General features: G+C 36.4%; 1 protein-coding gene across 5 annotated transcripts in view; it reads right to left on the bottom strand.

Annotated features, from left to right (window-relative positions):
- The window catches only part of AFG1L (AFG1 like ATPase), a 69,132-nt gene that overhangs the window by 16,961 nt on the left and 26,197 nt on the right, over positions 1-25,974 (bottom strand). For all 5 annotated transcript variants that reach the window (XR_012834484.1, XM_075747838.1, XM_075747839.1 and 2 more), the window contains 4 exons: positions 23,455-23,513; positions 7,806-7,888; positions 4,350-4,420; positions 3,993-4,093 (listed from right to left, as the gene is read on the bottom strand). Coding sequence is in view for 4 of the 5 variants with exons in the window: in XM_075747838.1 (XP_075603953.1) it covers positions 3,993-4,093; positions 4,350-4,420; positions 7,806-7,888; positions 23,455-23,513 (314 nt within the window). In the remaining variant the exon portion in view is untranslated. The remainder of the gene's footprint in view (positions 1-3,992; positions 4,094-4,349; positions 4,421-7,805; positions 7,889-23,454; positions 23,514-25,974) is intronic.

Raw genomic sequence — 25,974 nt, 5'->3', positions numbered from 1 at the left:
ATTAGGTCTAAATAATTTTAACAATGGACCAGAAGCTCCTTTTGAGCTGCTTGTCCATTATAATGCTTAGATCTATTTCCAAGTCACTACACCTCATACACAGTCTCCTCCTGTGGGTATGACTTGTGCTCCCAATTTCTAGATGTAAAATTTTGTGTTTGCCTTGATTTAAAAAAGCCAAAACAAACCCTCTCCCCTCCTCCCCAAAATCTCAGTTCTGATGAGAAATAAACTGCACACAACATCCTCGTTTTCATTGCTCCTCCCCTCATACACACAGCACTGTTTGTATTTACAGCAAGTTTGCATTAGCATTTATGTTATATTCAAAATTGCTGGGGAAAAAAATTGTACTGGGCTTAGTATAGAAATGTGCTCATTAGAAATGCTACACTCAACAATCATCCTTCAGTAATAATTTTTTTTATACGTTAATTAACTTATCAATCTATTTAACAAATACTTTCTTGACACTGCGCAACACCAGTTTCTTAGTAAGAACAGCATCTACAAAACTCAACCTTTTCCATAAAATCTGGGAGACAGGAATTCATTTCATTTCCATTCTTTAGTTATCCACTGTATGAATCCAGAAGCAGCTTCTCCATTACTCTTCCTGGGCTAAAATCTGACTCACAACCTGCAGCTATACTGGCCATCATGCTTATGTGGATTTTGCTTCTTTATTTTTTAATATTGGCACATAGTAGCATTCTTCTAGTGCTGTGGAATTTCTCTTGCACTCCAAAATTTATCAAAAATAAAAAGTTAGTTAGAGATGTCAGCCTAGTTTTCCAGGACTCTAATGATTCAAAATGTATTGTGGGCTATTTTTAACATATGCCATTAACAGATTGAAAGTGATTTTATTATCCTTTAGTGAAACAATATTTTCCTCTGCTTCACATAGAACAAGTATTTTTTGCAAACGCTTTTCCTTTTTCCACATCATTATTAGAAGTTCATCCATCTCCAACTATGAATAAGCCAGTAACATTCAGATAATATAAGCATATCAAAACTCCTGTTTTACTTAAGAAGTCTTATAGCTGAGCAGACGTGGTATTTGCCCATGACCTTTAGTTTCTCTTTAATTTCCCTGCACTTCTTAACTAGTTGTCACTCATTCTATATTATTTGATTCGGTCTTGACAGTGACATGGGACATACTTTTACTATCTTCTTCCTCAAAAAAGTCCTTCTTGTTCTTTTTTGTTCTTGCTGTTTACACTTCCCTTTCCAGTTAGTTTTGGTCACGCTTCCCTTTTGCTTTTGAAAATCACTCTTCCTGAACACGCAGGTATGTAATTTCACTGTTTGGAAGTATCTTTTGTTTACACTGAAGGTTTTGAAAATTATGGAGAAGATTTTTCCCTACGCAACACATTTCTAGATTAATTCATCACCGTAGGCTCCCATAAAGCTGCTCAAACCAAACGACCTTGTACTGGATGTAGTACATTTTATGCTAGAAAATTATCATTTGCAATTTTCAGGCTAATTACATTTCACCATTTTCTACATTTCAGCTAGAGCATAAGCTTCCCATACAAAGGTATTTTTTCTTTATATGCTTTTTATAGCCAAGTGCTCAAGAAGCAATGCACCTCATTCTCCATTTGCAACAGATCCTTATGAGTACTACCCTCTTGGGTTTGTTAATTAGTAGACTGATTGATATGTATTCAAGATCCTTGTATTAATTAACTTTAAGGCAGGTACCAATGTCTTTAATGTTGCATACTGTCCTCCACCTCTTACAGCCACTCTGTCCTTAAGCAGGCTGTAAGCACTGATTCCACATTCTTATTTTATGAATTGTCCCACAAGGTTTCAATAATATCAATTATATCTCATTTTTCCCTGTTAATGAGAATTTCCCTGCCCCATGTCCCTTCACACAATCTGCCTTCCCACAGAACTTTGTCCGAATGTCCTGCACAAAGAAACCTGCAGATTCACTCTAGCCAAATCCAACAAATTCCCCTCCAATTTTCTTTTTGTGGATCTTCCTTTTCATTACATTTCTCTCAACCTCCTGGTTTCCTTTTTCTTAAAAGTTGCACTCATGATGTCTGTCAACTCATCTACCATTTGGCACCACAAGCAGTACCACCAGTGCACACTTCTGGATCCTACCTATTTCTTCTGTGGCATCAGTAGGAATGACTTCCCATTCTGACTATTAAAAAAAAGATACTGCAGGTATAGATTTTTCAATCAAAAAGATCAAAGATCTCATGAAAAAAAAGGAATATGGTTTCATGGTTTGACAACTGAGTTTTTCTTTTGCCTTTTAGCAGATTTTAACAGCAACAGCACGGGCAAACGGAGCAACAGGGCAGGCAAGGTCTTAAATGCAGCTTATACTGATGTGAATTTTCTACTATCGCTATGAAGTGCTATAAAATTTTACATTCGTGAAAAAAATCATTTTAGAGGCAACTCAAGCCATTCATCCAAATTCAGTGGACAATTCTGAAGTTCATGACTATACTTCTCTACCTATGAAATGAGCAGTGTGATACCACCTTAGCAATACACTACTGTAATATTTATGGAGGTACATTAGTGAACTGAAGAGAAAAATCATGGCAAAATAAATAAGTGTATATAACAATTAAAGGTAGAAACAAATGGAGGCATACGCAAAGAAAAATAAGCGATGATCAAGGAAGTTGTTAAAAAAAATTTACTGTCTGCCATGTTGTTTTAAGCATGTGATTATTCTATTAGAGACTACCATAACACATCTGCAGAAGGTATCTGAATTGAGACAGCATGACTTCTCAAGTCACGGATGATCACCATAAAAACAATACCGTTCAATGATGTTTAACATTTCATAGGGTTCTCTTTACTTGTTCTGAGCGCAAACCAAGCACCTCAGCTCCTTTACGCCACGATGGTCTGAACCCCACATAATTCTGTAACAGGGTCAAAACCTTCAGACCCAAAGTAGCAGCTGCTGCCATGTGAGCTACCAGAGCACTTCTCCTTTTGTCATCCCATTTAAGTACATTTACTGGATTAAAGAATTTTAAAAGTGTTTGCTGACAGCATAGTTTCCTGATACATTAAGAGGCCCAATGAAGAAAGTCTCAAAACTTTTAGTGAAAAGCAAGCTGTTCTACCCACGACATACTTCCATTCTCACAAATGGCTAACTGGTTTTGTCTGAAACTTAAAACCAACAAAGCCTCAATCCTGAAAACATAACCAGTGACATTTCTGTCCAAATAGTTATCAACTTGGTAGCTACAAGGAAGTGAAAACATTAAGTGTTATAACCAAAAGTTTGCTCAGCATCCTGATTTAAAGGTACTCCTGGCTCTGCTTACAGTTGTGATCATTGAACTGTAACTTCAGGTGTCAGCAGAGAGGTCACTGAAGTCCAGTGCAACTTCTAGGGGACTGTCTTCAAACCCACTGGAGGTCACATACAAAGAGCTTTTCGGGAATCACCCCCTACATATTTAACAGAGAATTTGGCAGTATTTAGCACAATTTGGCAATTTTCAGAAGGTCTGGGACTAAACAGCCCTTGTACAGCTAGTGTCACAACTAAGGCATGCAACAGCAGCTTTACTTTAGTGGTGCCAGGATTACTATTCTTTTGCTTAAGTATCAACCCCAGATTTTAAAAACAGTATCTGAATGCTATTTACATATTGATATGACTAGTAATATTCCAGCAACGATGTTAGCCCAGGCACATGCTGTGTTAGGATTTTTGAAGACAATCTGTGATATACTTGAGAGTGAATTTACTGCATCATTAAAAAGAAAGTTGTTATTATTCCTTTGTGGAGTTTTGGGTTGGGTTTTTTTTCCATTAAATTCAAAACCTTTCGGCCAAGTTAAAAAAAACCTTTTTAATTTAGTACAACTTGGGAAAATAGCAATTTTTTGTGGTTTGGATGTGGGTTTTTTATTTTTTAAACTGTGAAAAGTCTGAGCGTTAACTGATCTAGATTTGACTGGGTACTCACTCTGTCGCACAGCTCTTCAAACGTGAAGTCTGCAATGGTTCCACATGCTTTATTCAGCTTCAGCTCTCTGCCTTGCACTTTTAGAATCCTTGGTCTAGTTACTATGGGAACATGAACAAAGACTCAATCTTCTCTGGATAATTACTATAAAATTCATCTCTTACAGATAGGAAATGCATAGCTTGATGAATAATAGCACATGATTCAACACATAAATTAGACAAAATGCTGATACAATGACTGCCACTTGAGTGTGGCATCAACCCATATACAGCAATGGAACTTATTAATTGGTCAGTGGAGATTGGGCATTGTGTTCTAAATGTATTCTCTTTCAAGAGAAATTAACTTACGTACAATCATTTTGTTTCTGAGCCAGCTCATCAAACAACTTATCCATGACAGCCTCCACATCAGCTTCACTTGTGCTACAGTGAAAAGAATAATAGAATATGAAATTAATAACACTTGAAGCCAACATCAAACAGCTGCCTGAGCCTGCTTAGCTTTTTGCCCATAAAAAAGAGAACAGGATGTTATGCTCTAAATACAAACATTAGATTTAGAATACACTTAAAAGTAGAGAATATTAACTCTCAGGTAGATGATTCTGCCTTATTTGCATACACTGAAAGACTTCTGTGTTTTGAGCTGTTTCCAGTAATGAGGCAATACAGGCAGTGCAGATCCATTAACACTATGTGTACACAATGAGAAAAAAGGCTTCTGGCTCTATCTTGCATGCAAAATAAGAGCAAATAGACAAGGCAAGGCAGTCAAGCACCTAAAGAAGTATCCTTTGAAATTTCTGAGAGGGGACTTTGTGAAATTAAATATTGGAGCAGCTTTCAGGGGAAGGGGGGGGAAATCAAGTCAAATGATTGTATTGATCAGACAATTTGCAAAATTAAACTATGAAATTCAAAATACTAGCATGATCTCTGCATTAGTAATTTTACCAGTCCCCCCCACCCTCTTATCCCCAATAGTATTTGGGAAAAGATCAATCACAGACAGTGAAAATGCGAAATATCTGTGCTGAGAGCTGAAGTTTATTTTCATTTTCTGGTTGCCACAAGAATTATAAAACAGTCTGATCAGAGATTATGTTTTGTCACTGAATGGGTTAGAGGGCCAACTTTTCTGTGTTTCATTCTTAAAGATACATAGATAGTATTTCTAGCTGAGTTTGAAAGCTGAGACTAGTAAAATGATGCTACAGTAGACGATAAACTAGAACTAGGATATATAAAGCTTCACTGAAGTTTATATAATCTCACTTGGTGTGAAAAGTTTACTTTTCTAGATTATGGACGCACTGAAGTTGCATTGCTTCACACAGTTCTAGACCTCTAAACAACAAGTGATGATCAGCATGTTACACAATTACTTTCCTGTTCATAAGGCCTTAAGCACCTTAAAAAATGTTAACAGCAGAACTGAAATAAATACTTTTTAGCTCAAGCTTAACAGCAGCAAACCGTGTAGAAAGAATTTGGACAAAAAACGCCATGAACTTCTGCAAAAGCCATTTCAAACACTTTAAAAAAAACCTTTTCTGAATAGATTACATAAAATTGTAACTTCAGAAAAAGAAGTTTCTCTCAACATTGGTATCAGTGTGCTGCTTTCCTCTGACACAATGACAAATGAAAAGGAACAGACAAAAACAGAAGGAAAAAAAAGCCATAATGGGGGGAAAGAGTGCATATATATCTCTATATATAATCAGAGAGTATGCACATATGTATACATGTAACTATCAAAAAGTTTGATGTAAAGGCTACAAGAAGAAACAGTTGAATATGATGCCTAGGTGGATATAGGCACGTAATTGCCAAGAAAGTTTGTTTTGAAACTAGACAGCTGAGACTAAGACCAAGGAAGTTGCTTTGATCAGGAGTCCTGTAATTGTGTGTACTGATTGCTTTCAGATGAGTATGAAACAGCTTTAAGCAACCCTCAGTTGCATATTTTAAATGAAAAAAAGACTACACAAATTATGAATCGTCAAGAGGATTTTAAAAAAATGTGATGATGATACTACAACCATTAATAGGGGAATGTAAACATGTTGGACAAGAACATTTTCTTTTGGGGACAAGACTGCTAACTAAATTTCAAAAATCTGTAGCAAAATACTGTATAGCACCTAATTTTAAAACAAACAAAAAATTCCCTACATACTAAGGTAGTTCTGCAGGGTTGAAAGCTCCAATGAACAAGTTTGAATAGAAGAATGAATGAGATTCCGTCAGAAAAAGAAAGGACAATAAGTATCTTATTTCCATTGGCAGCTATGGGATTTTTAAATTTTTTTTTCCCCCACTGCTTCCTAATGATTTGCACGAGTTCTAGAGGTAACCAACATCTTGCCAATGACAGAACAGGAGACAGACTTGTCACCAATCTCTGCCATTCACTTGATCACAAGTTTTACAGCAGAATACCATGAAATACTCCAGTTGGGTACTACTCCTGGACTTGTTCATATTTCTTCTCCTCCAAGAGCTGATGCCATGGGCACCATGCATAGCCTGTTACCTGCTAGAGACCACACATGTGGTTTGTATTTCTTCAGTGAGAAAAGAATATGGTAGGTGTTCTCCACACAGAAAATCTCAGGGTGCAACAGGCACAATAAGCAGAGCCGTAAGCAGTGACAGCTATGTAGACATCGGAACAAGAGCCACGCTGAGCAACACTGAGAGAATAATGGTGGCTTCGAACAGTACTCCCGAGCAGAGACCGCAAAACTTGGAGTCAGGCAAGAATATAGGAGTTACTTTTCTTGAGTTCACACAGTCACACTTTGTTTGAAGATACAGAATCTGCATTTGACCTGTTTTCCATATATAAAATGCTGTCATTTCCTTCCAGAAGCAGAAAGAGTTACCTGTTGTATTTCTATTAAGCAGTACTCCTCCTTCCAAACAACTACAATTTCTAACTTTATAATAAAGTGACAGGGACATACTTTGTTTCAAATATCTGTCACATTGATGCAAATACTGCACCTTTCCTCACGGAAACATGACTTTTAAATCAGTATTGTATGTTGTGTTGAAAGATACAATGGTTATAAATCTCTCTAAGTTATCGTTGTCTGCCTCGCTCAGGTTGTCGTTGATTAAACAATTCTGTAAGAGCAAATACGAGATAGAAAAATGTCAGCAGTGCAAAGGTTTCAAAGTATGAAAAAAAAAGAGGATGTTTCTATTAGGCAGATATATGCTGCAACCGTAAGCACAACTGTGAATGTTTTAAAATATATTTATTTGCAAATATAGAATAAAGTGCTAAAGAAATTTTGTCATGATAAACAGAAGCAATCTGTCAAAATAGGAGGGTGTTGGGGTTTTTTTTTTTTAAATCCATAGCACTGGAAACACCCAACATTAAATGAATCCTTGTCATTGGATTTCTATAAATACTTAATTACTTAAATACAATAAGGATGTTCTTCTATTATAAGAGAATTGTGCAATCTCTTACAAGAGGATATTCATTACTTTCTAACCATCTGTCACTTCAGTTCTCCAAACACCACACCTCCCCAAAAAATCTAATTAGTTTTTATTCAGTCACACATTATAAATGATGCTAGTGTGGATACTGAAAATGTAGTTTAATGAAGTTAATATCAAGGCATAATGGAAGGCGGTTTGCTGAACAAAATGGACCAGAAGGCAAAGAAAGGAAAAGTCACACCCTGCTAATTCTACTATACATTTTTCATTTCCCATTGACTAGGAAATTATTGGCTAATAATAAGGAGAAAGAGGGCAAATACTATATCATAGATAAACTTACAGGTAGTAAAGTTTTCCAGCAGCAGGAAGGACTCGTTTCCTGTAGTCTATTCCAGAATCAAGCTGGACTGTGCTGCAGTATTTCTGCAGAGACAAAAAAAAAAAAAAAAAAAAAAAGCTTTCCTCAAGCCAAAGCTGTATTTATTATTGTCCGTGTTAGAAGACACACTGCTGTGACAAACTATCAGCATGAATATCATCTGCAAAATGGAAATTCAAGATCACAAAACTGAAATCTCCTTTACAAATATCAAAGCAAAGAAATAAGCTGGTAATCATTCAGATATTCAAAACAAAAAAGTAACCATTTTCAAAAGTCCATCAACTACAAAATTTATAATATAGCAAGGGGAATGAAATCAGGGTGGACACGACTCGTTCTCTCTGGGTGGTGCTTTGTTGAGGGAGCATGTGTTGTAGAAATAATTCTTTTTTGCATTAAAGAATATACATTTAGAAATAGAAAATTAAGAGAAATAAAAGTTTAACAGACAACAATGAAATTCTAGCAACCGAGACAACCAAAACTACTACTACTTTATAAGCTAAAATAATTGTACCTTTTCCTTCTACTAAGATTAAAAAATTTTATGAGTCAAACATCAAACATATGAACCACACCAAGTCTTGCTGCAAAATGGACCAAAGCATAAAGGGGAATAAACAAAGCTCCATATCAAAAAGATTTTGTTTCATTTTTGTAATGTCTGAAGTGCCTCAGAAAAGCATCTCTTTTCCCTCCCTTTAAACAACCTGTAATATTCCAAGTATGATACAGATATCCCCGAGTAGTCACAATAATTGCTTCTGTTAGAAAACTCAAAACTAGCTGTACTAACGGTGAATTTTTTGATTCAAGACCTAAGGCTGAGAGCAAAAGTCTCACTAAACTTAGTGGGATCAGTATTCCCTCTGGCAAAGGGAATAGCTCTGCTTATCTGTTATTACTACTGCCAACATACACAGCTTCTCAATGTTATATACCTAGAAGCTAAAGAAGCTATTAAAGAAAGGGGGGGGGAAAGTTTTAATATTACAGAAAATATATCCCTATCAACAATTTAATTAAAGTAATAAAACTTGGGTGTTTTGTAGGTAATTCAACACCATTAAAATTCTTTGGATTGCTAGAATCCACTAAATTACTCTGTGTCTTCACTGCACTATGAACTATTAGTTTATCTTTAATACTTTCATTAAGCGTTTCATATTCTCTGTGTCAATTTTTTCAAAGCTTCCTCAAGGCCATTCAAATATCAAAACTGGAAATGTCAAATCTCATTTATAGCAACTACATTGCATGAAATAAAAAATCCCTTAAACTTCCAAAGAACTATCATCAGTGATTTAAGGAACAATGGCCCTTTCGAACGAATGAGTTGCATAGGACTTACAGATTACAAATATCTGCAGGAGTGACTGTGATGACTCATTGCACTAATTTTTTGCCCTTGGCTATTATTGAAGGCTCTATACCAATTTTAAACCTCCAACTTCTCTGCAAGATATACAGCTGAAAAAAGGAGGTGAAAAAAAATCATCCTGAAAGCACAGAATCTCAGGAAAATCCACGTATCTTTAATTCCAGTAAGTGAAAAAGCCATGCTAATCAAATCATTATCTTGGGCTAAGGCTACTGCAAACACAATAGCATTGGTGCTACAATATTATTATAATCTATTCCCTTTCTTTTCGTGAAAGCTTACAAAGAAAGAGAATAACAGAGCAGAAGAAAAAAGTTCCAGAGGCATGTAATAATATGCACAAGGGAGGGAGGATGTTTAAGCTTTTCTTCAGCATCAGTCTGGCAGTCAAGGCTAGAAGGAAGATTCCTGAAATGTCAGAGCAAAGCTGGTGTACTTAGCTTTTCTTTGCTAGGCACTGATGCTCAGCATCTTTCCACCTAATGCTTTATTTTTCCAAAGTAGTAGATCAGCTCAAGTACTACTTTCTTCATGTTAGCAGGGGAAAAAAAACCCCTCACATTACTACAGCTATGCAGACAAGGAGATTATTTAGATTAACTCCAGATACTCAGATATTTAGTAACGCTGTTTATAATTTTGGATTTTTTTCCCCGGAAACAACAGGAAATTTTGCATGCATTCAGCCTCATCTCTTCGGCCTTCAAGATGGGTTTACAAACTCTACCGCGCTCTCAGGGTGTTGTGTTGCATACAGGGTGAAGAATGAACACAGAACTACATATACTTAAGACTGTGGCATGGTTATGGTAGGGCTGAAGGAAGAAAAAGTGTATCTGAACACTGTAGCTGGTGTATATTTATTGTGCTAGTATCTACAGTGGTGCTTGTGGCTCAGCTGCCGAGTAGAGCAGACATTCTGTGCACTCAAATACAGACTGATACTGGGCTATATTATGCAGGTGACTGCGGCTTGCTGAAATATAAATCAGCACTTAGTGCTACAGTATTTCAGTCCACTTGTGTTCTGCTTACAAGCTTATCCCTCCTCAAATGCACCAACAGTCTTTTATGGCTCCATGATTTAACCTTACAATGAACGAGCTTTGGAGGTAAGAACTGTTGATGTAAATACTACCAATACAGCTATGAAGTAGATGCATTTCTTCTGTCTTCCTTCCCTTTTCTCTTTCTTCAAAGTAATTAGTATTGTCACTAGTTAAAAAGAGCTTGTGTGCTCAAAAGCTTATTTATGGGTTTGGGCCCTTTTAGGCTACAAATAATTGCCTAAATGAAAGATATTTCTTTGCCTTATAAACTTTGCGTTGTACGTCTACAATAATGTACTACTATTGATTCTAATGTGATATAACATCACATAGTTTATTTCAAAAATATCTGTTAGATATTCTGGGCTGTAGGACCTTCCAGCCAGAAAGGCATCTGATTCAGAGCAACATAAAATACAGTTGTTATAGTCCTACTGATTTTTTGCTTCCTTAGGAGGTGAAAGTCAACTGAAGCAAACATAAACAAAATGGAAAACCAGAACTCTGATATACAGCGGTTTTCTGAAATACACGATGTAAGCATAGAAGTAGGGGGCAGTCAAGTTGGGGGAACATACTTAGTCCTTTGGAAAATATTTGGCATTTTACTATCCTGCTCCTTGGATGTTCCTAATTAATTTCCAGTTTTGGTTTGAGGGGGGGGAGGTTTGGGCTTAATTCTGTCCTATCTTTCAAATACAGTTCCGTCTCCTATTTTTCAAACCAGCATTCTCAGTCAAATTTTGGTTTATATTTTACTTTGAATCTCTATCATATTTTTCATCCATTACTGTCTCAAGAACCACTGACTTGGACCTCCAAGTCTGTTTCTCCCCCCCGCCTCTCCCCCCTCCTCTTTTTTTTTTGTTGGCCTCTCTAGACCAATGCTCAGTTCAGGAAGGTAATCCAACCATTTAAAGCCCATGTTCTAAACAAAAACAAAACAGCCACAAGAATTTCCTAACCCTTCCACAGGTTCACATAAGTCTCTACCACTGTTTGTCATTAGTTATTTTTGCTGAGACACTTCAAAGCTCACTCACACCTATTCTATTAGGCACTGTATAAATATACATGAAATGGACAGCCCCTGCCATTAAAACAAAACATTATAATCTGCATAGCAACATGCTGCCAGAAAACATTCCTTTAAAACACAATTGCTGCTGTTAGATTATAAGCTTTGTAGGGTAGAACAACCTTCTCCTTATGTGAATATATGACAGCAGAGTACAGATCTATAGGTGCTACTGGAAAATAATGTAGCAAAAAAATAAAAATCAAACAGAAGTGTGAATAAAGAAACCGATCATTAAATGATAATGTGGAAGAAATTAATGCAAACAAAACAGCATACAAATATGCACTGGTGTGGGCAATGCTATTTACACAAACTGAGCTCTACGCAGTAAAGAGAACGGGCGTGATAGCAGCACCAGTGAACTGGAGGGCAGCAATGGGAGGGAGGACTGCTTGCACTGCCAGGCAATAACAGCAGCATTTCTCCTCCAAGTTAAGAATGTACCGGTGGAGACGGTTCTAAAGGGGGATTCAGCACGTGGTCACCTTTACTCAAAGCCAGAGTCAGAAAGGTCACAGAGAACCTATGTGTCAAGCAGAGATCCAGAAGTTTTTCCTTTTGGGGTTTCTTTTGCAGACAAGGGCACCCACTGCAGTTCTTTGTTTCTACACATGTAAACATTTCACTTACCAGCTCCACAGGAGTGCAGAGGGCAAAATGTTCATATTTGTAAATATTTTTTTCAAGATAAATGGTTTAAATGTTAAAACGACAGCATATAATCAGAATATATAACAGAAGAAAATAAAGCACACCAAAGTACCTTATTGTCCAAGATAAACACTTAAAATACTCCATTTACAAAAATGAAAACCATATACATGGTTGCACAGTATGGAAAAAGCAAATACTGCTCACAAGTGTAAGAATGAAATACTGAACACCTCAGAGAGGGTGCATATGTGAGTACCACCATGCAACTCTCTCCCCTTCACAGGTGTCAACAACATGATACTCCTGCATCATGGAACTAGAAAAATCAGGACCATCATCTACAAACTCTGCAAATTGGGGTGGGGGGGGTGGTGTAGGTGGGAAGCAGGCTTCTCTGGTTTTTACCCTTCATCTTTTTTGCAGTATGAGGAAAAACCCTACTAAGATTCTGTATAGAAGTTCTAGTTTCTCTCTCCATCTTTGGACTAACTTCTCCAACACTGGACTGATTAAACGCTACAGATGTGATTGCATCCTCACACTCACTAATCACCACCACAGAATCCTAATCAACAGCCAAAGAACTAACCGGAGTGCTCAGATTGTTAGTACTTCATTGTCAACGCCACAACTGTAACTATTGGTTTCCATTTTTTAAGATGGAGATTTAAACTTTCTAATTTCATTTACTTGGGCTAAACTTCTACTTTTCTTTTGAAATAAATACTGAAAATTGAAGCTACAGTTAGTCTAGTCTGTTCTTGTGGAACCATCTACAGTTTCCAACAGATTTTCTATTCTATTGAAATATTTCAAGTCTGACTTACCCTATTCAATTCAAATGCATAAAATTAATTAGTCATACAATTTATTTTGAAGTCATTTATGTATTTATGTATACAAAGAAGAAATACAATTACAGCATTGAAAACGCAATTAGTAAGTTAAAAATACAGCATGATCATGCACTCATTTCCACTGAAGTGGCAGAAAAACTTTTTATTCCAGAAGGAAAAAAGAAAAAGCCTCAAGGCTTGAGACAGAACACCTAAAACGACAATCTTCAGCTAGAATAGATAAAATTAGACTTTTGGTATACCTACTGTAGAAAGTTAATAAATATAGACTACTATAAATACAGTTTTCTTTCTGTAAGCACCTCTAATATTCCTTTGTTGCTGCAATCAAGAATGGTTGATATTGAAAAGTTTAACTGCTCAAGACATTAAACTACATGACATGGTAAGTCGTTAAGTAGAGGAACAAAGGCTTCAGAAAATTTCAAAATGCAGTCAAAGTTAACTGGACAACCTGCAAGTATGCATGACATGTGTTTCCCATGTGTCACCAAAAAACTGAAATGCTAATAGATGGCCTTGTGGTCCACTGTAATAAATACAATGTGTCCCTGTAAGCTCAAATATTGTGATCAGCTCGTGACTCCTGATAATGCAAGTGAGTAGATATCCTTTAACCTTACTGAAGGCCACTGCAAGTCAGCCCAATTGTCATTCTCAGAATTTTAATGGCATTAAAAAAAAAAAGAACATATAAAATCATACAAATCATCCTGTCGGCCTTCAGGATCAGACAAATCCTATCCAAGGACCTACAGAGAAGGTGTAGGGGGACAGAGATGTGAGAGTGCTTCACCTTGGGATGATTATTTCCTTAATTTCCATACTTGCTGAGTTTCATCAGCTTTTCAGAGTCAGGTCAAACCAGACATCTGCAAACACAGCAGTAGCACTGCATCTGCAGTATCACATACACTTTCCACACGAGCAAAGTATAGTCCTATCCCCAGGCATGCAAAGCTACACAATTAATACTCTTGGCCTCTGGCGTAGTTCTTAACAAGCACATTAGGAACACCTACTATTAATAACCAAGACATGCCTACCCAAGAAATGCAACTTTTAACCACTCCTTCTGACCAAAAGGTATCATAATTTCCACGTAGGTATCACCTTCCCTTTTCAAATGCATCCTCAGCATCTAATTTTTTGTATTTGCTTGTATCCAAAAACAACCCCAAAACCCAGCACACACACACACACACAAAAAAAAAAAAACAAAAAACACCCCCCCACACCACACCCTACACCTGTCCTGCTGATTTGGTCACCATTAACAATTCACAAGATCATTAATACTCCTTCCCTCCAGCAAATCAGAAAATGAGCTTGTTCCTTGACAATAGTGCTTGTCATACATTTATTTATATCCAACCTAAAAGAGGAAAATTCTTTTGCATCACACAACACGTAGACATGTGATGAGAACCCTGAGCCAGCAACAGGAGTTCCTCAGGTAAACAGAGGTCAGCAGACAACCATTCTTATTTTTCATTGTTTGACTCCATATAGTGTTAGATTATCAACTAGAATTTTATTTCTTTTTTCTTAAAGTTATTTTTTAAACAATTTCAAGAAAAGGTTTCTCCATGCAAAGGATACCACTACAATTCGTATTTTCCCAAATGATAACTGTGCTAGAACAAAAATCATCTCAAGCAAAAAGGCAGTGTGTCATGAAAAAAAATATTTGATCTACAAAGCACACCCACAGGTTTTAACTTTGCCATACTCTCAAAGCCATCAGCAAGTGACAATCACCAGCACGTTTCAGGCTGCGAAACTGGTCCAACTGGGACTCAGGAGCTGGGCAGGTCTGTCCACAGCCGGCTGAGAGAAGCTTATGAGGTTAAGTGCAGCGTTTCCTCTCTGATGCAACTTTAAAAGGAGATCAACCAGACCATTAAGTCACAACCAAGCATGGTAGAGGTCCAGGACCTTCAAAGTGCTGCTCTTTTTATCCATGCTTAAAATTGGACTTGGTTAAAAAAAAAAAAAAATAATAATTTTGTAACACTCCTAACTTTCTGCTACAAGTATCCACGGGAATGGGATGTACTCAGGGCGAGGGGGAAGGAAAAAGAGAATCATCAGGTATTTAGCGGTGGATAAAAACTTGGTCCAACGGTGTTAGGTGGGCATACAGTTTTTGTCTCCCTGTTCAGATGTTGTTGAAACAGTAGACTTTAAAGAAAATGTCAATGAATCCTCATAAGCACTATACATGACCCCTGGGGTAATTAGCAATCATTCAAAAGCAACAAGACTAAAATGTTCTATTCTTTATTACTGTCAGCTCTTGTCTTGATCAGCATTTTAATAAAGATGGTTCATTGCTAAGACAGTTTCATGAATCAGTCATAATTACATTCTGACACACAGTGAATAGTAAAGCAAAACTAAATATCACTTCATCAACCTTTCTAACCTTTATGCAAGTATTAACTGTAAATAATTTTTACACAATCTTACAACAGAAAATCTGCATATTTCTTAGCTTTGTACATACTCTACCCTAACTGAATTTCCTGTGACCTATACCTGAAAAAAAACCCCCTTACAATCAGGCATAATTACTTAGTCTTGCATGATATTCAGGTGTTGCCTTTCACAGATCAAATCAACTTTAAGTACAAAAGCCTATTTGTTCTACAAAACAGTGTTATGCCTTAAAGGGTTAACTAATTATATATATATTTTTTTTTTAAACATTCTTTCCCCATGTTCTTCATTACCTGCAGTAACAAAATACGGGAAATTGCTACAATAGCCTTAGACACTTCATGCTTGTTCCCATTTTAAGCATACAACAAACCCTCACAAACAAATTTTGAAGAAAACTTTCAAAATGTCATCCAAGTATACAGTACAATATCAACAAAGCTACCATGCTCAGGTTAATTTTGGATGACATTTTATTTGTGAATTATTTTTAAATGACCTTAGAGCACAGAAATCTGGGAAGTCACATACTGCCAAATATAATTTTAAAAATGAATCTTTGTCTTATACTTGTGACAAGAAGATTTTAAAACTTTAAGAGTTTAGCAGAGAGAAGTTTAGAGGCAAAATGAATTCAATGGGAGTTGCACAAGTTTACATTACAGCCTTGAAAACTTTAACAACTAAGAAACCCCACTATTCTTGCTACCACAAGGAACATATGATCTATTGTACAACTTCTCAATAACTTATTTTAATGTCTTGCTACAAATCAGCTACCCCCTAAGAAGAGGAAAAATAGACAATTAACTTGTAAAATAATGGTGCATGAATAAAGACACAGACTCTTCAAATGTACTGTTCTGTGAATAGTATTTCAGAGATTCAAATGTGAAAGAATTCAGGAGGTACAGATGTGGCTGTGCTGGGCAGGAGACAAATAGCCTCTCCTTTTTCCAGTCAGGGAGCAGAAGAATGGCAGAGTAAACCTCCATGCACTAAACAGCTCTCCCCATTTCATATCACTTAGGAAAAAAATCTTCCTTGCAGAATAAGTATAAATAAATAATAATAATAAGCAAACAACCCAAAACCAACCCACAAACCACTGTATAACAGTTTTGCTAAAGAACCAGTAACAACTGTTAACTTTCAGTCTCCTAATAAACAACTGTGGTGTTCTGTGAAAAACAAATGCCAAGAGTTCACTCTGAATTTATAACACGATGTTTCGTAAGCTAAGGGTCAAATTCACCCCCAATACATGCACTTTATTGGAATTATACCCTGGATTAAGTATTTGTCTAGATTTCTTTTTTGCTGTTGTTTTTCTTTTTAACATTTGATTTGTATTTCTTTTGCCAGTATTAGCCTTTGCTCCTGCCAGAACTGTTGGCAGGCAGGGAAAAAAAAAAAAAAAAAAAAAGGAAAAAAAAGTAGTATTGATTTACGAAACTGGATTTCCCAGAATAAAAAAAAAAATGCGATTAAGATCTAAACAAAAGCTAAAGATGGCTTTCACTTAGCTCTGATGAGGTCTACTACCTCATTACCAACAACTGAAAACTTCTGATGCATTTTGTTTCAAGGGAATCCAAAAGTCCTTGCTGTAAAGCAGGCTGGGGGGTGTAGGGTCCATTCACTCTTTCTGTATCACAACCATTATGTAAGAAGTATAAAACACTGCCTTTATGCTGCCAAACCACAATGACTCTTCTTACATCAAAGCATTTTCACCACTAGGGGTTTTTTTTTCTCCGAAATTTATTCAAGCCAAGGGCAGGGAGACAACAATTCATACACACTAATTACACCTAATTATCTATTCCTTTTTTTTTTCTTTTTTTTTTCCCCTTTCCACCACCTTCAGCCAGCGTTATTTGCTATCTGGGTTTCTCACAACCTCCCCTTGCCCTGTCCATCCAACTCAACAGTAAAGTCTTTGAAGAAATAGTTGTGGCTTCTTAGAATTTTAACAATATAAGGTTCAACTCAAATAATTAAATTATTCTATTATTAGTTTTGACACATTTATGTGTTAAATATGAAGGCCTCTTGGTTAATTTGGCAAATTCCTCACATCTCTTCACGGCTAGAATTGCTGGTAACACCCTCTCTTGCAGGAGCTTCTCCTCATGCTTTCTTTTCATGATCTAAATGAAATGTTTATTGGATTAAAGTTCTTCTCTGCAGACCTCCACGGTGGCCTGTGACAAGGAGCTTAAAAGCTTTATTAATTGGCTCGGGCTTTTTGGGGGGAGGCAGGACCTCATTTCATATTACATCACAAGCAAATAAAACTGCCACGTGTAATTAGACTAATTTACCCTGATACAGCAGGAATCAACTATTCCATATCTATGATACGCTTTGATTTACTAATTTTAATCAAGGAGTAAACAAACTAAGCAAAAACTCAGGAAATCCTAACAATTAAAGGAAGTGAGAAGGCAGGCAGCCCAACACTGAGCTACAGTAGCAACTATTTTATCCTTAGAAGTTTTGATCTGCATCTAAATGAACTGCCTGGGAGCCAACGTGTGTAAGACAGATGTAGAAGATAAACATACCAAACAGCTTAATATCTAGAGAACACACTAAGGCAATAGGTACATTATAAAATAGTGTAACAGTTAAGTGCTCTGAACTACAAAATTCAAATAATCCTCGTGTTTAAATTTAACACACACACACACACTCAGAAGGCTGAATGCAGGAAGGGCTGGTAACTTCCAATCTGACACCTTGCTTTCTGTGTACAACATTTTGTTAGTTGACAGTCTTACAAATTTGTCACACTAAAATTACCCAGAAATTATACTGGTGTTCAGCACAAAAATACTTGTAATCATGCTATATTTTCTATTTTTATTTTTTTTCTATGTTTAATTAGGTACACTTCACAAAAGATGAGTACTTCTATTACTTGCAGACAGAGAGAACAAGAACAAATGCTCCTTCTACTTAGGAGTTTGCTTGGTTACATACTAAGAAGGGAAACAAAAGGCCCAACATCTTCAGTAATGAAAAAGTCAATTGATAGGCAAAGCCATCACAATATCAAAGGCCTAATCCCTGCAATTCTGACTCAGGTGACAGTTCACAGGGGTCAGAGTGGCTGACACTGACCTCAAAAGCAGGTTTTAACTATTCAACATACTGAAAGCTGCTCGGCTATCACACCATTAGACTGGAACAAACTGACAAATCAATTTCATCAAGGAGATGACTTTTTGCGGGGGGAGAGGGGGGAAAAAGGCAGGTCTGCCAATCGACAAATCCCTGCATTTCTCACGCAGGTGGTTGGACAAAAGCTGAGTGCACCATCAAAGGCATCTTATATCTACCAAATGCCTTTGTGCAAAATTAACTCCCACAATTTCCTTAGGAAGAGCTCTAAATGTTTTCAACAAATCTTTTTCACATATACAAACTAAGTTATTGAAAAGTGAAAATACTTTTAAATTCCTTTACTTCTTGCTTTGAAAGGAAAGGTATGTTTTAATTAAAACCAACCAGAGTAGGCAACAATGTCAATAAATAATCATTAACCAATTGCAAGAAAGACAGTGAACAATACAGCATATAAAAATACATTGCTTTCTATGAGAGGAGGGTGCAATGCTTACTGTTAAGAGTCATTTTAACCAAATAGTTTTAAAATAAATAATGATTTGGTCGCTAACAAGAGGAGAAAAAAAACTTCACTGTTGGAAGCTTACAGTAATTTCATGTCCTACTGACAACAGGTTTCTGGTTGATTCTTTCTCTTTAGTTAATGCAAAATGCAGGTAGCCAAAGCCAAACATTTTATTTTAAAACTGCACCTTTTAAAAGTATGCTCAGGCTATGAAGGCTCTAAAACTTCCTGATTTTCAGTTAGAATTTAGTGCAGTGCAGGTCTACTGCATGAAGAAAACCTGACAAAATGCAGACGTTACATATTTGGTATTTTGATTCAGCCTGACATTTTAAAACTTCATGCTACGGTTCCAGGAAACCTTTGGAAGCTCAAGAACTGCTCATTTAAGTTATAGACTCTATACAACAAACTATCTGAGGAGCTTTCCTTCCTGATTGTCCAAAGAATGAAGCATTGAACTAGTCACCACATTAGAATTAAGATTCACGAACAGTTAAGGGTTGATGTAAATGTCTTCATTAAATGTCTGCAAAAATTAAAACGTTGCCAAAATTACTGCCATACCAGTAAATTAAAGCATGTTTTCTCTTTTTTTTTTTTTTTTTTTTTAAGAGCCTCACTTCAGATCTTATATCTGTTGTTAAAGATATATAGCTTTATTTGGAAACCAGTTTTAAAATGTTTAGAAAATTTTTATACTTCTTATTGGTTTAGATTAACAATTTTAGGAGTATTTTTGCTCTAAGCACTTGAACAAAGTAACTGTGAGAAATGAATGGTTTTCTTTTCAAGAACTGCCTTTTTTAAAAAAAAAAATCATTCCGGAGTTCCGTGTACTTTAAAACACTCAGTAAGAGATGCTGCAAGATTAAAAGCTCAATCAGAAGAGACTGAATCTAATTGCAATTACAGAATTAAAAGATTTTCCTTCCTAACACTTCTTACCTCTTTAGAGCTCTTATCTTTATAAAATTCCATGGACTGAAGCAGCACTCTTATCTGTTGCAGAAACAAAGCCCTTCTATAAAGAATATTGCATCCCAAAGAATTTTAGCCACAACGTCATACTGATCAACTGACAGTTTTTCCCTGTTTATGAAAACTACCACTTTAAGTCACAGGATTAAAGAATCACTGAAAAATTAGATCTCAAACTATTTAAGATTTCAAAAGATCAGAGCACTGGGATAGGTTCAGAATCAGGCAGGGGACACAGGCAGGGCAGGAGGAGCTGCCAATTGTCTTACTGGCCTGCCCAACTGCACAGACCTGGAGCTTCGATGTGGCCCCTACAAAGTGGAACTTTTCAATTGCACCTCCCACTGCAGCCATTTAGCAATCGCTTGTCCCCAGTAATCTACCACCTAGAAAGGCAATACAGGCAAACTTTGCAAGACAGCTATATCTTCCCTAGAGTGCTGTTTCACCTTTTTGCTTATTCCACAGAAATTGGCTTGTAGTTATCTTGGTAAGAAATAGGAACCCGAAACCAGATACTGGAATTATATAGCCTAAAGAAAACAAAAATAACAACAAAGTCAAGGATGAACATGGGTAACTGTAGATCTAGGAAAGAAACCTTTTTGTTTTGATCATCTGAAGGGAAAGATTTTTATATAACAGTCACCAGGGTACCTAGGACCTGTGTGTTCCATTTATCAGGAATGGAAACACCCTGAAATCTATTTCAAGTGAAGCATCTCTTCACAGAAATGTACTATCAATACTTTCCATTTATCCCATCTCTCAAAGAATACTTAAAGAAATTCGAAGCTCCTATGTTGAACTTGAACTACTTTTAGTGCTAAACCCGTATTTTAAGATTTCCAATCATAAAAGTTCATTTCCCAAACAAACAAAACCAACCCACCCATTCACCAAACCCCAAACAAAAGCCCTGCAGGAGGCTCCAAGTCCAGAGAAAACTAAGACAGAAGTTAGTCCAAGTTGTCAAAGCCACTGCCAGGGAACAGGTTAGAAGAGAACAACACTACCACAGACACACATGGCACTTGGAACGACGTGAAGGTACAGAAAACAATAAATCCCATTTGCAAGCATCCAACGTAATATTTTTCCATCGTATTTCCATGCAAAACCCTGGAAGATACCATCTTTGCATTTTCTAAAGTCACACATGGAATTATAAACAGTTGATGCAGAAGCTATTCTATCCATTAACACCACTGCCATGAGAAAAAGATACAGGGATGCTATGGTAGAAATTATACACCCATAAGGGAGGCCTAAATCCGCATTTCTCAAACCACCACAGCCACTGTATCAATTTAGTTCTACCTACACCTTTGTAACATAAAGGTCACTTGTTAAAAATCTTACTTTAAAATACTCTTACTTTAAAATACACCACTCCAGTGTGGTTTTTTTAATGCCTACTTCTGATGTGTTGCATTCAAAATGTATATTTGCAATTTTTTAAATTATTATTTTTTAGTACCTTGCCATTACCCTTCCATTTTCCAACTAAGGTCAGAGTCCAAACTAAGCTTGTTTACAAGATTCCTCTGACCTACCTTTCAGGCATTATGTTTTTGGGAAAGAATCATGTTATTTCAGTAATATTTATTATAGTGACATTAAAGGCAGATAATTTAGAGCAGTGTTAAAACACAAAGACATAAGGGAAAAAACAACAACAAGTAACCCAGACTTTTAATAAGCTCCTTGTGAACAGAATATTTAGTGAAAACTTTTTCTCCCTTCATTCATTACTGTGGTAATATTTCTCTAGTCTGGGTTGTGCTACTTATTTCTTTTCGCACTACCCCATCCTCTGTCGCAACTCTAAACCAATCCACCCTCAGGGCTTCTCTCAGCATTCTATGTACAAGGTCCCTTCCAAAAAATGTAGATTATTTTCCCAGTCCTGATGAGGTATTCCGTACGCATAAACTATGTTTCACTTTTTTCCTTCTGCTAGCCAAAAAGAGAAAAAAGGAAATTACAAATAAGCATACATGATAGATATTCACAAGTCTGATCATCAGTGAAATGCAAGAGCTTTACTTTTATCAAGGAAGAAAACTCAGTCAACAAGGAAAGATACATAGAAAAGACAACTGGCTAACAGCAAGGAAAAGAAAGATTTGCCACAGAACATGATTTCCACTGAGCATGATGCTACATTTCAAAAAGCAAATGCATATGGAACTACCACTATTATTGAAAATGTTCTATGATCAGGACCTCTCTTGTATGCAAGGCCGCCGGCTACAGAATAAACCCTTTTCAAGAATCTGAAGTGGAAGTGGTTGTTCATTTATTTTTACGTTTCTTACTTTTCTAAAGCCACCCAGATAAGAACCACTCTCACTGGTAACCTCCCCGACTTTACACAAAGCCATTCCGAGATACACAGGAGTGCCACATTCATGTCAATGCCATATTAACTTTGAACCCTGGTAAGTGCTCAAATGTTAACATTAGATGGGATTTTCAAAGGTGCTTAGGCAATTAAGCAATTTTATGATTCCAAAATGTGCCCCTGAAAGCCCAAGGCACTGTCAACTGCTTTACTGCTGATCACCTCAGCAAAAACATCCAAGCAATGTATCTACGCTGAAATTCCAAATTTCTTCTCACTAAGTCAAAACAACCCTTAACTTTTTCCTTGCCTTTCTTCTACCTTGAATATTGATATAGTTAACCTTTATGCTGGCAATACTGTTGCAAGGTAGGGAAGTGCTGTTATTTCCATTTTATGTGTCACGTCAGTCCAGACAGAGCAGGACACAGGAACTGTACATTGGCCCTCAATAACTCAGTCATAGTTTGTGAATTAAAAATATCTGTGACTTGCCTAGAACTTAAAGTGTGAGCTCAGCACATGTTCTTTTTAACAGCAAAGAAAGCACTGATTGTATTATTCACATTGAAAAAAGATACTCCATTTTTTAATCTAAATGAAGCAATTATGAAGTTTATGGCCTGCCACACCACAGCATGCAGATCCAAACTTCTTGCTTGTTAGACATTACTTCTTCTTGAAAACCTCTATTTGTTAGACATTACACAATGCCCCACAAATACCCATTCGGAAAGCCACATACACACAAGGGGGAAAAAATTCACAGATCCAGGAACAATGTAATTGAGGGGTACCCACAGAACCAAAGAAACAGCAAGTTTTTGTAGCAAGTGTAAGATGTCCACAAGTACATTACAGTGTAACCATTAAGAGGAATACCAAGTCACATGGCATACACACAGCAGTAAGAAAGTCCTATCCAGACAAACTAATTCTGATACCTTAGTCAAAATTAGGTAACTTTGTGTTAAGCTAAATGCCCAGCTTTCAAGACATGTTAATTCTAGAGAGAAAGAGTTCCTTTTTCGCTTACCTTCAATTATTTTTGCCCCAAACAGTTAAAGCATATTCATCTTATCTGGAAACTAGTATCAAAGCAATCCTGTACAAATCTCTAATTTATTAATACAGCAGGCAAAATTGAAAAGCATTTAACGAGTGACTGTTCTTACCTTCAGCACAGCAATAAATGGTACAAAATTAGCTCTCTGAAGACCATTTTTATAGAGATCTGAAAGAAAGGAAATCAGTACCATTTTGCTACTTAGTCTTAATAACAATGTCAGCATGTCTTTTAGTCTGGCAAATAAAATTCTGTGTTGCTAGAGAGGGAAGGAACAAAAGGGGAAAAAGGAGAGCTGAAATTGATTTCTCTTCTTTTGCTGTATGAAAATTCAATACATTCTTAAGGAAGAAAGCAGCATCCTGAGAAAGTCTGAAAAAGGCAGGGAGTGAAAGATGACTTAAATCTCTAACAAGATATAACTGATTTTAGCAGAAGAAATAAGGCCAGCATCTATTTTAAAGTAAGGATAAAAAAAAAAGGATTTGTAATGCTGGGCATACGCTGGTATGATTATAAGGCCAAAACTACACAATTGCTAAGTCCCAAGGGTATTTGGTAGAGGGGGAAAAAACCTAAAATATGCTATTTGAGTTTACAAAGTTAGTATCGGTCTTATTCAGCCTACTGTGGTACACTATCTTCTAACAATTCTACTAGGTACACCCTTTCTCCAAAGCAAGAAAAAGGGTCATCCCTAAGGAAAGAAAAAAAAAGTGAATATGAGAAGTTACGCAAAGTTGCTAAAGTTACATCTGAATTTAAACAATATATATATATATATATTAGGATGTTATGTAACAAGGCAGATCTGCAGTCAAAGAAAATACAAGTGAATAAAAAACAAACTGCAAAGCAGTATTTTATATCTTATTTATCTCTATATTTTATACAGTATTAAGTTCTCATCTCTGGAAACTATCCAAATCCCCAATATGTTCATAACAGAATGACTTGTTCATCAAAAATGTTATCACTTAAACTGTACGATGGGCTGCTCTGTTTCATCAGTATTACGAAGGCTTATAAAAAGTCAGTACAGCGCCTATTTCTGGCAGGAGGAATAAGTAAGAGAATACAGACACCTGACAGAGGCATCACCAAAATCCCCATGAAGACAATGTCAGGTTATTAAGACCACCTATATTGACCATCATGCCTGAAGGCTACAGCTAGGCTAAAGCTCCTATGCTCTACCAACACCACGGTGGACAGAGGATACAGTCAGTATACCTGAGAAACCAACAGAATTCCTACAGAATGACTTTCACAAAATCGGATACATACACAGAAACAGTTAGGAAAATGATCAGTGAACGTGATTCTGCACCCTAGTTACTAACAAAAGTTGTACGAAGCCATGTCTCATTCTCATTCATAATTCTACAAATCACAATAGCTACACATTTGTTAGAAGAGCAATCAATTGCATATTTACTTGCAAAAAATTAGCGAACATGTAACAGTACTGTAAGACAGCTATTTCTGTTAGCTCTTTAGTTAATAAGGCTGTGAGGCTGTGTCTTTGTTTTGTGAGGATGAGAGAAAAACCCAGTAATTTTGGTGAAGAACTGAAGCCAGTATTCCTCAAACACTGCACCTCAGTATTTCCTCTCATACTCCCCTGCGGCAGAAGTTTAACGTGGTTAAGCATATCTCTAATGGTCAGCAGCTGGGTACATCTGCTCTCTAATGTAAAAGCCACTTTTCTCCTTTGTATCCACAAGAAATGAATCTCTCAATTCACTCTTAAACCTTGATGCAGCACACTACACTAACCCACCTCTCTCTCCTGCAGGAGGATTTCAGACACATGCTGTAAGCACGCAGGATTAGTGAGAAGGGGAGAAGCGACAGGCAGTGAGCAACATCTGGACTGCAGTAACAGCTCAGTTCTGGAGATGCCATTCTTGACATTCTCTGTTGGGTAGCTAGTATAAGTGGATGTCTTTCAGGTTGACACAGTGACTTAATATGTATTAAAAAAAAAATCACCATACGGCGATAATGGTCACAAACTGATATCTCAGTTTAAGATGTGCAACACAATCCTCAAGTCATGATAAAAATCTCTCCTGAACTTTGAAGAGCAGTGCTTCAAAAAAAACAAGGATTGCTCCCAATCAAGTAAGGCACCTGTGTCCAGTTCATCTGTAGTACTACAGTAATTACAATTTCATCTTGTTTACTCAAACAAAGAAAATAAACAAATGGGAAATTATTTTACTAGAGGGGAAAACATTTCTTCTCTTTATCTTAAAAAAAAAGTGCATTGTAAATCTTTACTGATTCTCTTTTACTCAATTCGGGTAGAAAAATTAACTGGTAGTTATTAACTACAGTTAACTAGTATTTATTAGTTATTAACTACTATTAACTAGTAATAGTAGTTAATACTGTAACTTTAGTATTTTTTGCAAATATTTTAAATTAATCAATCTAAAGTGTCATAAATGTTGCATATATGCATTACGCTAACTGCTAATGCTATACTGTAACAAACATTTTTCTCCTCTACAAAAAATTACAATTACTGCTTGGTTAAAAGCCATACAGATTTGGGGACTTTGTAGAAGGATCTACCTAGCTACTCACTCTCTATCGAAAAATACTGTTAGAAATGGAATTC

This window comes from Balearica regulorum, chromosome 3 (genome assembly GCF_011004875.1).
Source record: "Balearica regulorum gibbericeps isolate bBalReg1 chromosome 3, bBalReg1.pri, whole genome shotgun sequence".
Classification (NCBI taxonomy): Eukaryota; Metazoa; Chordata; class Aves; order Gruiformes; family Gruidae; genus Balearica; species Balearica regulorum.
This window is presented reverse-complemented; position numbering and strand designations above follow the sequence as displayed.